The 17115-nt window shown below is 26.7% G+C and overlaps 1 protein-coding gene across 1 annotated transcript; it reads left to right on the top strand.

The window, feature by feature from the left end:
- The first annotated feature begins 13557 nt into the window (after positions 1 to 13557).
- On the top strand, positions 13558 to 16856 carry LOC114122506 (biogenesis of lysosome-related organelles complex 1 subunit 6-like). The gene is made up of 5 exons (XM_027985187.2): positions 13558 to 13725; positions 13813 to 13908; positions 14767 to 14854; positions 14921 to 15007; positions 15999 to 16856. The coding sequence occupies exons 1-5, from the start codon at positions 13670 to 13672 to the stop codon at positions 16107 to 16109; spliced, it is 438 nt and encodes a 145-aa protein (XP_027840988.1). The 5' UTR covers positions 13558 to 13669; the 3' UTR covers positions 16110 to 16856.
- Positions 16857 to 17115: the final 259 nt, after the last annotated feature.

The following is a 17115-nucleotide window of genomic DNA, read 5'->3' as shown; positions in this document are numbered from 1 at the left end:
GCAACAACACTGTTTTACGTTGAATATTGATAAAATGATAAGTGATAAAATTTGTAATTTATCAAAATTTTACAACTGATTATCATATTTACCGCTGCGTCCCGTTCGGTCGATATGTACATCGACAAAGAATACGTCGTGGTGTTCAAGTGTTTATTAAAATTTAAAATGTTTATTGAAATAACGACTTACACGATTACAATTGTATAAGCTTATTTTAAAACAGAGTGCGAGTGGTGTTACGACCTGTATCTGAGTGTCAGTGATATCCTTTACCGTCTAACCGTCTTCCACTTATATAATATGATTTGTCATAAAAGAGTGGTTGCTGAAAAGACTGCTGTCTGCTAGTGTATTCTTATACACGGCTCTTGTCGAAGAGACATCGAGTTTTGACTTTTTAACAAAGGAGACCTGTGGTTCTACTTTAATCGCTAAATTAATTTATTAATAAGATATTCCACACGCTCGTGTCCTGTACTCGCACGCCTGTATTAATTATAAAAAATGTGTCATTACACCACTTTACATGTAATATCAGTACGGACGTCGGACAGTACCAGTACGGGGTCCGTAACATGACTACAGTCATCATTACTTCATTACTATCGGCGACTTGCATTTTTTTAAATTTCAATAGAATCAAATTATTATCACAGTAACAAATATCGATAACTGATAAGTTAATGGGTCACGTATATCCATTATGGTATTTTACATATTACGTAGTAATATGTAGGAATCGCGGACGTTTCGTACCCGTCAAAAAAATCGGTCCACGAACGTCTCGTCTCCGGCAATTATTAATATGGGACGTTTCGTCTAGGAGAATTATAAGCCTTAGGACGTTTGGTCCCGCCACACTTTGTTAATCTAAATAGGTGCCTACAATTTAATGTTTAAATGACAATACTACAAAATGTACAAATTACAAATACATAATTAATTACCATATAATACATTAAGTAACTCAAAATGACGTAAAAATGAATGAATTAAAATTAGATGCTATAATATTAAAATAAATTATATAGGTAATTATTTTTAGGTCGACTGATTTATGTTTTTTAAATAGTGTAAAATGTAATTATCCTAATTATATTGAAATCCTATTCATAAAAACTGTTTTCGGTACATTTATTATTTCTTTTTTTTTTTTTTTGTCCAATGCAATCAGAGATAAGTCAGTAGGCCTAAAAATAAATACTTATATAATTTATCTTAGTGTTGATAGTATTTCATTTTAATTTATTCATTTTTATGAGATTTTGTATTGACCTATAATAATTCAGTGTTGGGGAGTAACTTAACATAAGTTACAAGTTACTATAACCAAATTACTTTTTAAGTAATTTGATGATAATTTAATAATTACATTTTATTGTAAGTAATTTATATATTATTTGAGTTACTTTTTTGTAATAATAATTATTACTAAATTACTCGTTACTTTATTTGGTTTAATACATGCACTAAAAAGCGATCTAAAATAAGTGACTGTAATTTTAAAAATTCACTTTTGTTTATGTTTAATATCTAATGTGTAGCAAAATAAGTATTTGTTAATAATTTTATATTGTTGATTGTCATTATTTTAATATTTAGTTTATGAATTGTCGTATTGAACCCATGGTTGTATTGAAATCCCAGAAAAAAAATAGGTACACGGAAAAAAAGTCCGGTTTGATTTATTGTTCATAAAAAAATGTATTAATACATATAAATATATTATATAATTCAATTGAAAATAAGAATTTAATTTAATAAAATTAAAAAATTAAAAATTAATTATTATTATTAAATACTAATTTAGTTTAATTTAATTTTATGTACCTACAATTTGTTTAATAATAATATAAAATATGATTTGTATGATATAATAATAATTTAATATTTATATAATTTAAAACATTAAACTAAAAATAATTGGTCAATAATAATAATAAAAAAAAAATAATTAAAACTAATATTTATTTCGTTTTCGAATAGGTACAATGGCCAATATTAATTAAAAATTCTTTTACCGATATTTTATTAATGGCCACTCTAGAACATACGTTTTTTAAACGTTCGCCGATGTTATTACACTTACGTTTTTTTGGTGCTGGAATCCCTTCTCCTAATTCTTGTAACGCTTTTTTAGCTTTATCTACTCCTAACTCTTCACGCATTTTAGAAATTAACTTCCAGGGTTGGGTGCGCGTGTCCGACAAGATGAGTAAAACGGTTGTTCCAACTCTCGCAAATATTATTATTACGATGTTGACTGTTTATCGTAATTCGTAATCTCGTGAACGTTCCATATTTCTTATGGAAATAACGGTTTATTATTTTTTAATTTTATATTCATACCTTTTCCTGACTTTCTATGTGTACCATTGACGTGTGTGGAATCGAAATAATAAAAAGCCTCTGTAGCTTATTTTGTACAAACCGTCTTTAAATATTTCATTCCGTCGTAAACTTTATTTATTGGAAAAAATGCTAACCCGTCTAACATGGCAAAAAAGTGTATCGTCCGTCTTAAATTTAGCTCGTAATCCAACTTCTTGTATTTTGCGACACGTATTTTGAGACAAGTGATAAAAACAACCTTGTACATGGACGTGTTCGCCGAGAACACACTGGGCGGCATAATTAGGAGGCATAATTGAGTAGCTTGTTCAAAATCTAAATTTATAATTTGTGGATCTGGATACAATTCTCAATTGTTGCATTCTTTTAAAATTACGTTAAAAACTTCTCTGTAAGTACTATAATTTTTTTTTTTGAAGAAAACAGTAAACCACAGTTACAAAAATATCATATTTTTTCACTCGAAAAACATATAACTGCAAAACATTTTCTGGACTTAATGAAAATTTACCATCGCAATAGTGCAATACCAAGTATGTGCTTCAGTTAAATATTTTAATCTTTCGTAAAGTTCAAAAATTATTATTCTATTATTAGAATTTAATTTGTTATCATATAGCAAAAATCGTTCGTTTTTGTAAAGTGTCCATTCATCTTTAACTGTCAGTTCAGCCAAAGAATTGGGTTTAGATGGAATACCTCGGTTTCTATAGTTTCTAAGTGTACGTTTAATACTTTCTTCAGAACTTAATGATTTTAAACAATTTTGAGGAAGTTCACTTATTACAGCTGAAAATATGTTGCCTAATCATATATTATGTTATGAACATTTGTGCAACATCATCGACAGTATCATCACATACTTCACAAATATCTGGAAGTGAGATAATACATTCACTGCACCTCCATCCGCAACATTCATGTCCCTGACTAACCTCTGCACTTCCAAAATCCCTCCAAGAATATGGAAGTTTTCGGGGTATTCTTAAAGTCTTTTTGGTGGCGGATGTGGCAATGCCATGAACTAATAGTAATAAAATAATTTTTATTATAGCAAATTGATACATTTTCCAAATTAGATAATAGTTAACATTACCATTCTGACTATATAGTTGCTATGTGTTGATGGTTCCGTACTAATATCATCAAGTCATGTGTTTGAATAAATCGCGCTATACACTATAAATAAAAAAAAATCTATTGTAAGGAAACCAGTAATACTAGTAATAGTTATCAACATAAATATGTGTGTAAATTAGCTGACCTGATTAAAATGAAACCAACATCCAATTAATTAACTTTTAGGTAAAACTCGTCTCGTTGCATTTTTAAGTGTAGTCTCATAGTCTGTGATGACCTGTATCCCTTGCCAATTAAGTAAATCAAAAGGGAGCTCATTTCTTAGAAATTTCCACAACCTTGAGTATGTCCTTTGGTTCAGTATGGCATATACTATTGGAAAAGACTGTCAAAAAACATCAATTATTGTATTCATTTTCTATTTTGGTTTGTATAATATTTTGGAAATTGTTTAACATCAATAATATATTTAGTGATAAAAAGAAAAAATTGTTTTAAGTTGGATGTTTAAAAATGAAAAACATTTTTTACGGTTTTAAATTATTTACTATGTTGTCCAGAAGTACGGGTATGGTGACCAATTGTTCCATGTCTCTTGGAATTCTTGGCAAAATTCCAAATGTACCATCAATAATTATCACTGATGATCTCCTCATAAAAGGTAAATAATTTCGCAAAAGTTCAATATTAACGAAAATCAATCCACCAAACACCGTTTCATCACCAACTTTGTACTCCATAAGTCCTTGGAGGAATGGATTACACATATTGTTCTCAAATAATGATATTAATCGTCCTCACCATCTCAAAGATGCAATAGTATCGCTACTAATGAGGCTGATACTAGTAGATTGTATTTTTTCGGATGTTTCGCATCATATTTAATGAAGCATCTACAGACGTTTGCATTGCTACATTTGAGTATCTAAGACAGTAAAATTATGTTGGTATTTTCATAAAACTTTTAAATATTTCGGTTATCTTACCTTCTAGATTCTTCTTCATATATTATTCTAGGAGATTTGCTCCCAGCTTCAACTCTGCTTCTTAGTCATGCCTTGGCCTGTAGTTATGTAAACTTAACATAACAATTGATGCATTTTCTAGCTGTAGGTTCATTGAGGCTGTTGCACGGCAACCCCGTTCATATCTAGTGCATCTTAGCTGTCTAAAAAAAAAAAACATTTTAGTAATTAAACTAAAAATAAACGAAAATGACTAAATTGAAATCATTTACAAATCTGTATTACTAACCTTCTATTGGTAGAGACATGGTTTTGAATATATGTATAATCATTAGCAGCCATGTACTACAATCAACTACACTATATGTTCTCGAATACCTGGCACTTTTCTTGATGGATTATTCTCATCACCTCCCACAATGTTTAAAATATTTCTAATTATTGGAGATCTAGATCGAGACCTTCGTTCACGATGATCATCTAAAATTAAGACATTTTTGATATGGATCATTTTTTTTCTTCATTTGTGGTCAACAATACAGTTTCATAAGCAAAGTTTATGAAAGAATTTCTCACCCAGTTCATTGATAAAACATCTAAATTTGGAAAATACTATTTAATATTTTATAACTATTATCTCACTGTTAAATTGAAACTTGTAAATTTTATAACTTTTCTATATAGAACTATATATATTGATGGATTTTAATAAATTACTTAGCCGTCTGATACAATATGCTATGTTAAAAAAAAAAAATTGATTGTTGCTATTTATTTGTTTAAAAAATAGACTATAAAAATTGGAATATTAAACCCGTGGAAGTTTTCCTATAAAGTGATTATTAAAAAAATTTCAAAATGTTATAAATACATATTTCTAATATTTCGCTCTTTAAAAACAGCTGTATTTATATTCAAATAAACTTAAAAATAAACATTAAATTTAAAAAAGTAGGTCAGCGCATTTTGGTGGTGGATGTTTGTCCATCGCCCCTTCGGTCCTCAGACAGGATAGTGTAATTTTACTGTATGTATTCGAGTTGAATGCATTATAATTACATTCGATGAAAAAATGATTCTGAGCGGACGAGGGGATCTTTTTTATTTAATTTTATTCGTTTCTATGGTGATAAACAAAGCCGTAATTATTTTACACCACATAATCATGAAGTTGTACATTTTTTCTTCTTTAACCGCTTTTATTTCGATTATCATTTCGAAAATCGAAAAAGACCTCTATAAAGTACTAGCTTAAGAACATTATCTTTTAGAAAATATGCTACACTTGTACTTTTGAACAAGTTTATGCAGAGAAAAAGTGTTTACAAAATAAAAAAGAAATAAACATCATTGTAAAATCAATACATTCCTCGCTACGCTCAGAATGTAAAAAGCGGTTTATTATTTAATGACACGCAAAAGTAAAAAAAACGACAGAAAATTTTATGGATGAATTTTTGATTTCGTAAAAATTTAAATTCGAGATAAAATTTTTAATTGACCAACGCTTAACTTTTTTTTGTATTTATTGTAGGCCAAACTTTGGAAAAATTTTGTATTCAATTTTCAATTCTTAGCTTCTCATACAAATTAATTTTTTCCTTTGAAAATTTTGTTTCTAATTTTTTTTTTAAATTAATTTTTAAAATTTACAAATTAATTCTCAAATACTCTTGATTTTGATGAATTTCGTCAATATTTGAAACGACAACGTCAATAAAATAAATTGTGCCCATCTATTTTTATAATTTTTAAATTACTATTTGAATAACTCGTGATGAACTTTGTATTTTAACTGTCGAAAGATTTTTATCCACATTTATAAAAAAAAAAATCATTATTTCAAACACGGTTAACATAACGTATTTTAAGTTATGATATATACACACACCAAAAAAAAAAAAAAATACATTGTTGTAGAATTAATACATTTACTTAAGTATGTAAATATTTTGTTACTTACCATCAAATAGGTTCATGTTATATTGTTATATACTTATTAAACAATATACTAAACATGAAATAATGTTTCAAAAAAAATACTGAACGTTAAGGAAAAGAAATTTCTCATAAACGTCATTTGTTATAATTTTTTTTTATACATAAATAATCATTTTTTAGATGACGATTTAATTTAATTTAAAAAAAATGACATACCTAATATCATATAAAAATAATTAATGATTCAAAATTTTAAATTTTAAATAATACGATATAAATAAAATATAATAATTAAATGTAAGTAAATCTAAAATTTTAAATTAGAGGCGATAGCTCTTAAAAATTCACTAATGTCATACTCAAGATTTTCTTCTAATCTCTTACAAATATTTTGTAGTCGAATGTTATGATTACTTATTTTTTTTTTGAGTTGCTGAATTTGTAATGAGGCGTTCTATGGTGACTTCTATTTCTTTTTGCTCCTTCTGTATGTCTCGGATAAATTTGTACAGACCTTAAACAAGATTAGGTTAGTTAGGTTAGGTTATGTATTGCAAAATTGAATACTTCATTAATGGGATTTATTGACGCTAACTCAAAATTGGTAATTATTTCCAAATTCGAATTTTTTTTAAAATCTATTCCGTTTTCAAATGCAAAGTTATTAATATTTGTAGACAACTGGATGTATAAATCTTCATCTTTGGAAGTCATCAATGCATAAACTAATGGGACAACATTTTTGTTATTTCCTCTTTCAATTGACCCGTGTATAACAAATAATTGATTAAACAATGAAGGACAGGATTTAAATGTACCATCCATTACCCAAAATAATGCGCTTTTTAAAAGTAAACAATTTTCAGCTGTAGTAAATATCATAACAAAATCAGTGTCCCTATGAAATGATTTTATTAAAAATAATTTGTATCCAATGTATGTTTAAGTATTTCGGGTACAGCAATTTTATTAATTGATTTTGGCTCACTACATGTGTGACCCATTCTTCGACGTTTTATCAAACATCTCGTAAAATTTTTAGAAATTTGTGATGCAATAGAAACAGATATGGACATTATCGACTCTTGATAAATTTTAGATGTAGTATCATTTGTTTCATCAGCTTTTCTTTTGATACCTTGTTTGATTTTTTTAATTTGTAAATATTGTGGGTCTGGCCCATGAGAATGGTCATTTATTGAAAAAGGCTTACCTTTTGGATCAATAATATGAATATTATTTTTGAAAATCGTCTGTATACGAGTTCCACATCGACAAATCCAATAGAACACAGATTATCATCAGTTTTTCTTTGATATTGTCTATTATATATGTATAAATAGCCATTTATGTCCAACGTATCACGTTTTTCATGAATGGACGGAGTGACGGTCAAAATTAATTCCATTTTCGTAAAAAAAACTAAATAGTTTAGGTACTTGTGTTGTGTCTTGTTTAATATTTTAATTTCGTAAATTTTTAGTTTAGACTGTTCAAATACTATACTGTAATAACTTCAATATAAATGGTAAGTAATTTGAGAACGTATTTCGTATTTTATCGTATTTCGATAAAATGTTATTAAAACGATAAGAAATAATACCTTTGGTTAAAAGATTCATTTGACCCGATAAATATAACACTAATAATTTCGATGGAATTTTTATTTATTCAATTTTAGAATTGTTTATAACAGATGACGTTTATGAGAAATAATTTTATAACATATGATTTTTATGATACCTGAGTTTATGACACTCGACATTATGACACTTGACTTTCGAACACTTGACACGGTACCGGTCTTACTAGTGTAATATATTAGTAAAGTATACCGAGGAATATAATACAACAACTATATTACCATATTATAGTCAAATTTTTGACTTTAAATATGTTTTCAGTTAAAAATTTATCTCATCATCGATGATTATATTTTTCAATCTATTATGGACTATTACAGTATATTCATATAGCTCAAAGATAGATAACAAAACAATTAAAACATCATTTCAAACTTAACTTAACCTAATACTTACTTAAATAGTTAAATATTATGTAATATTATTTTCCTAATGAAATACTTACAGTGAAAGATTAACCTTAAGTCATACGAGGGTCCTAATAGAATTCGAGGAAAATATATTTTATTACCTTCATCATTGCAATTGATTCAGTACATACATGTATTTTATAGCTAATTCCCACTAACGATGACATTACAATAGTATATCTAAATAAAATTAACCTATTGCGAATTATACCTTAAAACTGTTTATTTATATATATGAATATATAATATATGTATAATATAGTTATATAGCATAAGTGATAAATAATTTTCTGTTATTTAATTATAAGATGTATGAGTGGAAGCTAATTTCACATATAATATTATCTTCTCTATTACAATTGATTTGATACTATATAGGTAACTGATTCTCACTGAAGATAACATTTTTTTATGGTATAACACATAGGTACATGACGTGTATTCATCGCTCAACGTTATTCATTTATTTACTATAACATGCTATTAACACTATGATGTAAAGGTTGTGAGGCCGTTGTTGTTTTCATCATTCTAATGATGGAAAGTAGACCGCTTCTAATGAGAGAGAGTTTAATGCCTTTAATGAAAGTGAAACTATACGTTGTTGGCCATTTCCATACACCTTCAGGTTCATGTATATTTGTATAGCTAATAATTCGAGTAGGGTATTTTCAATCATATAAATACGGGCTGTATTAGTATATTCGATATCACTCGTCTACTACTCACAATCGATAACAAGTGCTCTAAGTACGACTGTTGTACGGACAAATACGAAAAGAATGACGACGACGAAGAGGACAAGGACGACGACGACAGAGACGACTTCGATACTGAGAAATACGAGAGGAATCATCCTCATTATTTTACGAAAAATTGAGTGAGTACTGTATTTGATTGGATAAACATACAACATATACGTGTTTTAATATATATTTATATCTATATATAGGAGGGACCGAGGTATAGTGAGACATATTTTTTTCTTTTACTTATATCATTGAAAATCATAATTTGTATGATTTCATGATTTTGTGTACATACGATTTATTTTAACAATTGTATTGAGCATTTAAATCATATAATAATATATGTATGGGCCGGGTACGAACAATATAGGCCGTGACGCCCGGTCACCAAAATACTTTGCGCTGCACTCACACACCGACCGACCTGTGTAAATGTGTATGTATAGCGACTCGAAGGAATTAGACGGGGTCGCCGATCAAAACCAGCGAGTGCTAGTGTGCGGTGTAGTGTGTATGTGTGTATATTTGTGTGTGTGTACCTAAATGCTAAACGGATATAGGTAACTCTAATAAAAAAAAATGGTAACGCAATGAAATATTGGTAAAAATACACGGTATAATACAATAATAATAAACTACGGCCCTTTTGGCCCAACAGGTAAAAGAATATATATAATTTAAAATGCTAGTTAAGCACAGCCGATAATAATAATAAGAGTAGTATCAAATAGCAATAGTAATTAAATTAAAATAACAATATAAAATAACTCACAGATCGTCGGTGCTCGGCTGGCCAGCTGCTACCTATGCTATAATAATAATTTCACACACACAGACACAAAATAATTCGAATAATACACGGAAAATAAATAAATAAATAAACGAGTATGGCGATTCGCGCCTACAAGAAAATAATAATAATGTGGCGATTAGCGCCTGCAATATAATATTAATTTTAATACAGCGATTAGCGCCTATATAAAATAATACAATAATAAAAGTGGCGATTCGTGCCTGCACAATATAAAATAATAATATAACAGATCTGGCGATTCGCGCCTACAAGATATATAAAAAAACAACAGTGGTGATTTGCACACACAAAAATTACAATTTTTGTAAATAATAAAAACGGCGATTAGCGCATGAACAAAAATGCGTTACTACGTAAACGTATGGAACGAGAGAGATTTTCGGACTGCCGCCCTGGGCGGCCGCGTTAAATAATAATCGCCAATCGATCCGGCGGCGTGCGATAGCGCTTTAATCTTCATATTATATAATAATTCACAATACAATTAACAAAAATAAAGCAATATAAATAAACAGTATGTGTTGTGTGTGTGTGTGTGTGTGTGGGTCGGTGGCGGCGGCGGACGGCGGTGATTATAATGTTCGTCGCTCGTTACTGAGCCCCAACAACATAACTCATAACTTAAATATATTTTAAGATATTATCAAAGTAGATAATTTTAAATTGCTGTCTCACTGTACCCCAGTCCAGTCTCCCCTATATTATATAAGAGATGGAGGGCATATTAATATGACGTGTGACTCTAACTCATATTCATAAATCATATACTAACTTTATCATTAATTAACAGGATAATATGGATAACTTAAAGAAAAGCTTAACGACGCAGTCAAACACAAGATTCATGTTCGTAAGAGACCTGACTATAATAGGTATTCCATACCCAATTATAAGAATGGAAAATCGAGACACTCAATATGGACTGTCCGTTCACTGCGTGCTAGAGGGTGGTGAAGACGGTGGATTAATAGAAGTATATCTGCCAAGATCAATTAAGATCAGTGATGAGGATGTACAGGAATTCAACCGGGGAAAGAAAATAAGGTTTTAAACCTTGTCTTCAAAGGACGACGTGGAATATTGCTTTATTTTTGTTAATTGTATTGTGAATTATTATATAATATGAAGATTAAAGCGCTATCGCGCGCCGCCGGATCGGCTGGCGATTATTATTTAACGCGGCCGCCCAGGGCGGCAGTCCGAAAATCTCTCTCGTTCCGTACGTTTACGTAGTAACACATTTTTGTGCAGCCACGAATCGCCACTTTTATTATTGTATTATTTTATATAGGCGCTAATCGCTGTATTTAAATTAATATTATATTGCAGGCACTGTGCTTAACTAGCATTTTAAATTATATATATTATTTTACCTGTTGGGCCAAAAGGGCCGTAGTTTATTATTATTGTATTATACCGTGTATTTTTACCAATATTTCATTGCGCTACCATTTTTTTTTATTAGAGTTACCTATATCCGTTTAGCATTAAGGTACACACACACAAATATACACACATACACACAACACCTCACACTAGCACTCGCTGGTTTTGATCGGCGACCCCGTCTAATTCCTTCGAGTCGCTATACATACATACACATTTACACAGGTCGGTCGGTGTGTGAGTGCAGCGCGAAGTATTTTGGTGACCGAGCGTCACGGCCTATATTGTTCGTACCCGGCCCAATGCCCATACATATATTATTATATGATTTAAATGCTCAACACAATTGTTAAAATAAATCGTATGTACACAAAATCATGAAATCATAAAAATTATTATTTTCAATGATATAAGTAAAAGAAAAAAATATGTCTCACTATACCTCGGTCCCTCCTATATATAGATATAAATATATATTATAACACGTATATGATATTTATCCAATAAAATATAGTACTCACTCAATTTTTCTATTGTGCCTATGTATTTTTATAGTTTTTGAATCACTATAAGAATAAATTATGAGGAAGTTCGTATCAAGTTTTCAAGTATTTTGACTTAGCCAAAAATTTTTTATCGATATTTATAATAAAAAAACTAAACAAAACCGATCAATTCAAATGCCTATAAATAGCCTTAAAATGAGCAAAATATTTTGAAAATTAAATTATGTAAAAAAAATGCTAATCTAAATAATTGGTGAAATTTTTAACTATCTACGACTTATACTTTTTGAATAATAACAACTATTTAAAATCGTTTGAGGATAAATCGTTATTATTGTTACGAAGTTTCGTAAAAATTTAAAATTCAAACGCTCATAACATTCTACCTATACAGAGGCTTCGAGTTTTCTCTATAGCTATTTGAAGGAAAAATTATGGAAAGCTTAGTGTTGAATTTTTTAAATTTAGATATAAGTTATAAATTCAAAAATTTTTATGAATTTTCAACAACAAAATTCCTTGTAAATGTTCGTGATTTTGACGTAAGTATTTCGTTAAAATTTGAACTTTCAACGCTTAAAAAAAAATTGTGATTTTTTTAATTTTATTTTTGCGATTTTTGATTATTTTTAACTTCAATAAGAATAACCTACGAGAAACCTTGTATTGAATATCGACACTTAAAAAAAAAAAAAATATATTTAGAAGAATCGAAAATTTCAGTTGTGTTTAAGTACCTAAATAACTCAAAAAAAGCCAAGATATTTTGAAAATTTAACTGTGTATAGATAACACTAATATAAACATTTAGTAAAAATTGAAAGTATTTTAAGCTAGTGATTCTTTTTTAGTTACAACCGCATATAAAAAATCGATATTATTGAAAACTCTTATTGCATAAATATTCCCGTTTTTTCGTCACTTTTTTTTTGTTTTTCCTGATTTTTTTGTTAAGTGTTTGAAAATGCTTACTATTGACCTTTATAATGCATCAAGAATATTAACTGTGGGTTCGGAAACCACTCCCGAAGTTTGAAATTGAAACTACATACAAAAAAAAAAACATACCAATCATTGTAAAATCAATACAAAATACAAAAGGTACTAGGTATTCAGTTATTAATTTTTTCACTAAGAGCATACATAATTCATACAGTTATGAACTGTTAATATTACTTTAATTTCGTGGTTATCTACTAAAATTATTAAATCTCGTAAAATTATAGATGAAATTAGTAAAAAGCTTAAGAATGGATTGGTCTAAATGTTTAAGTTTTATAATTATTTTTCTCCTCTACAAAATTATGTTATATCTTTTTTTTTTTTTATTATGATATTTTATTAAATACTAAAACAATATTAAGTAACAACCTATTATTTTAAATTATACTTTAGTCTTAGAGGTTTATTCATGAAAAAATATGAGCACATTAGAATACATTTAATTTAAAAAAAGTGTAAACATAGGTATTAATATTTTATTTTTAAATATTATAGTAGATACTTTAATAGATACTAGATAATATGTAAAAGTAATAAAAACACAATTCATTATAATGATTTATCTTAATTATCATATTATATCTCTAAAAATAATTGTTTAATTTATTTTCGTTAACTCCGCCATAAATAATTTAATAGGCAACTAAATATGCAGTGTAATGTTTATCACCAATTAATATTATCAGTGATAATAATATTTAAAACATTTATAAAGATTATAAAGAATTATCACTAAGCGTTCCGATGTTTCATTTTTGCAAGAAAACAGTTTTCTGACTTCAGTTTATATTGTTTTAAAACTACTTATTTTTAATAAAATGGAAGAATTAAATACGGAACCTAAAGAAAAATGTGGAGAGACAAACGAATCGAAGTAATTATGAAACATTTATTGTGAAGTGTTATGTGTATTTTATTTTTTATTTCTTAAAAATATAATATTCTTTATTTTTTTAATTAGTTTAGAAACGAAGCCTGGATTATTAATAATCAACTCCTATTTAAATCAAATCAATCCAGATTTACAAGATGTTCAATCTGATATTAAAGAAGTAGTGTAAGTACCTATTAGAAATACTCGGAAACAATTTACTTGTAGTATTAAATTATTACAGCAGTATAAAGTATTTACTATTTAATTTTGATATCATACTTGAATGTTCTTGAATATTAATCTAAACTATATGTTACTTACTGATATTAACTCAAGTGATAAAATCTACTCTATAGTTTATGCCATTCAATTTTAAGTTTAAACACTAGTACTGCTACCTATTCATATTATAGTTAAATAGTTTCATATATTACATTTAATTTTTATTTAGAAGGCAAGTTATTTTTTTTTTTTACAAAATCTAACTATTTTTTTAAATTTTTTTCTCTCTTGAAATGTATTAATCAAAAATATTATTTGTATTTGCTGTTATACACATATGCCCCTTTTATTTTTTTATCTGCAAAAAAACACAACAAGATTCCTCTCCATAAAATATAAGTAGGTGTATTGTCTCGTTAACAATTTTCCTCCACTGTTAGATAAACTTTTTTTATTAAACTATAAAAAATGAAACTGATTTATAAAGTTATTATAATATTATTATTCATACATTTTTTATTGTCTTAATAATAAAATCCAAAACAGTGTTATGTCAAAATATTATATAGAAAATAGATATTAAACTGATAAATAATAATAGATAACCATTTTTATGTAAGTTAGAAACCTACTAAATCATATAAAATTTACATACATTTTTAACATTGCAATTAGTAGATACAATTTAATATAATGTAAATAATTATTATTAATAATAATTGCAATTTAAAAATATATTCTACAACTTATATTTTCCACACTCTACACTACTGTTTGCTAATTTATATTTATATTATTAAAATGTTATTATTGTTCAAGTGGCAAACAAAAACTGCTAATAGATGCTATGCTCAAAGAAAATGAAGAATTGTCTAATTTACTAAACGAATCAGAAGTTCAAAATATGGTAAAATAATATTATTATGCTCATACTGCTCCTAGTATTTCAGTTAATAACATAATTAATTTTCAGTTCTTATCTATTAAACATTGTCACGGGCAACTGGTTGAATTAAAAAAAAAACTCATGTTTTTACACAAGAAAACTATGACATTAGAAGTAAGTTTTATTATTATTTATTAATATTTGTACATAGTGTTTAGGAAATTATGTATTTGTTCTAAAATAACGAAACTTTTTAAAATGTCAGTGGTCTCCTTACATGTCCTACATATGAAAAAGACAAAAGAATACTAATTATCAAAATAATGAAATGGGCTAATGTGCTTTATTATTGTATATATATTGTATAAACTGTAATTTACAATACAAAATTACAAATAGTATTATTGTTTTCTAAAATTGTATTGACTCCATTATAAATTGTAAGACAGATTAAATTTTTTAAAAAATGCCCTCTTGATATATAAGATGTATTGATGGTAGGTAAATTAGCAAAATATGTGTTTGAAAGCAGTTTTTACATTAAAATAGGTAATAATAATAATAATAAAAAACATATTTTATTAATATTTGATGTTAATATGATAAATGATTTGTGTTTACTCGTTTTTATTATGCTCAAGAACATAATATTAAATATATTATATTTTATTTTATTATAAAGTTATACATATTAACATTTAAATGCATTATGAGTATATTTCAGTGGCTTATTTTTCATTAACTTAATACTTTTATAAAGCTTAATATATATATATTTATCTATAATTGGTAATTATTATAAATTAAAAATAGTTGTTTTTATCTAGGTATGTACATTTTTTTGATTTTATTATTAATTTTCAATATTATCAAAAAACACTATTTGTGTACTTTTATGTATTTACATAAATTTATTTATTTATTTAATAATAATAGAGCAGAGCCCAATTTATACAAAGCATACTTTGAGTATATACATAACAATGAATAATTTAATTTACATGAAAAATAGTTGGTAAAAAATTTAAATTCAAACATAATGTACATAATATTATCTTATATTATTTTTATGGGTATATTAAAACACAAATAACTTATTCTTTATATGGTAATTTAACCATATCATTTATTTATATGTAGTAATATACTTTTTATTATAATTTAGAAAAGAGCTAATGTTTTACGGGTGGCCAAACAAAGAGAAGCATTACAAAGAGAACATCAAAAAGAATCAATGTTGGTACGGGAGCAAGAACTTATATCAAAACAGACATAGAATTATCTACTTTAAATACAGAGAAAATTCATAGTTAATTAAGTATTCATTATTTACATAATGTCTATTAATCAAAATTTATTAGATTTCTGTATTTTGTTTTTAAGTTGTAAAAATTAAATACATATAGTTGATAAATGCTTAAGATTTATTAAACATTTAAAAAGATAATATTATATTATTATATTTACTAATGTAAGGTTTATGTTTAAAAATGTAATCCATTCATATATCATAATATACAGAATGTTACAAAAAGAACTATTCAAATGTGATAAACCATCTGTTATAATTTTTGTTCTTTATTATTTACTAATATTTTTCTTATGAAATGCTTGGAGCTCTTATTCTAATTGAATATTTAAAAAATATTTATGTGGTATAATTATGAATAATCATAAAATTAATATTAATTTTTTTCATCTTTTAACACGTTCACTTTTTTCTTACATCAATTGGTGTCTTGAGGATCATTTGATAGCGTCTTTGATTAGTTAGTTCTCTATGTAAATGCTGTTAACTTTGTATATTATATAATTTACATATTGAAATAAATTATCTAAATTTTATGTTATTGACATTTGACTTATGTTACTTCTTACAATACTTTAATCTATTTTATATTTAAATAAATTGTCTTACATAATATAATTTAATAAACTATAAGTTAATTATTTTTCTTAACTAATTTATTCTATATTGTAAATTTATGATGATTATAAAAAATATATATAATGATTTATTTGATTTTGTTTCTTATATTAGTGTATGAATAAAATGTATTATTTTTGTTTTTAACCAAGTTATATTATGTTTGTTTAAAATTAATTATTTGCATTTTGAAATATTAAAACCACATTTTGAAGGAGACATTAATTTTATAGATACAGAAGTTTTTTAACTTATGATAAAGTTACTCATATTAATATATACAGTATTGATCATATAAAATAAGTTAAAAAAAATATATTCACAACACTCCACTTTAAATTTATTTGAAATTAAT

The sequence above is a fragment of the Aphis gossypii genome, chromosome X (assembly GCF_020184175.1).
Source record: "Aphis gossypii isolate Hap1 chromosome X, ASM2018417v2, whole genome shotgun sequence".
NCBI classification, from domain to species: Eukaryota; Metazoa; Arthropoda; class Insecta; order Hemiptera; family Aphididae; genus Aphis; species Aphis gossypii.
The sequence above is the reverse complement of the archived record's forward strand: the minus strand, read 5'-3'. Positions and strand labels throughout refer to the sequence as shown.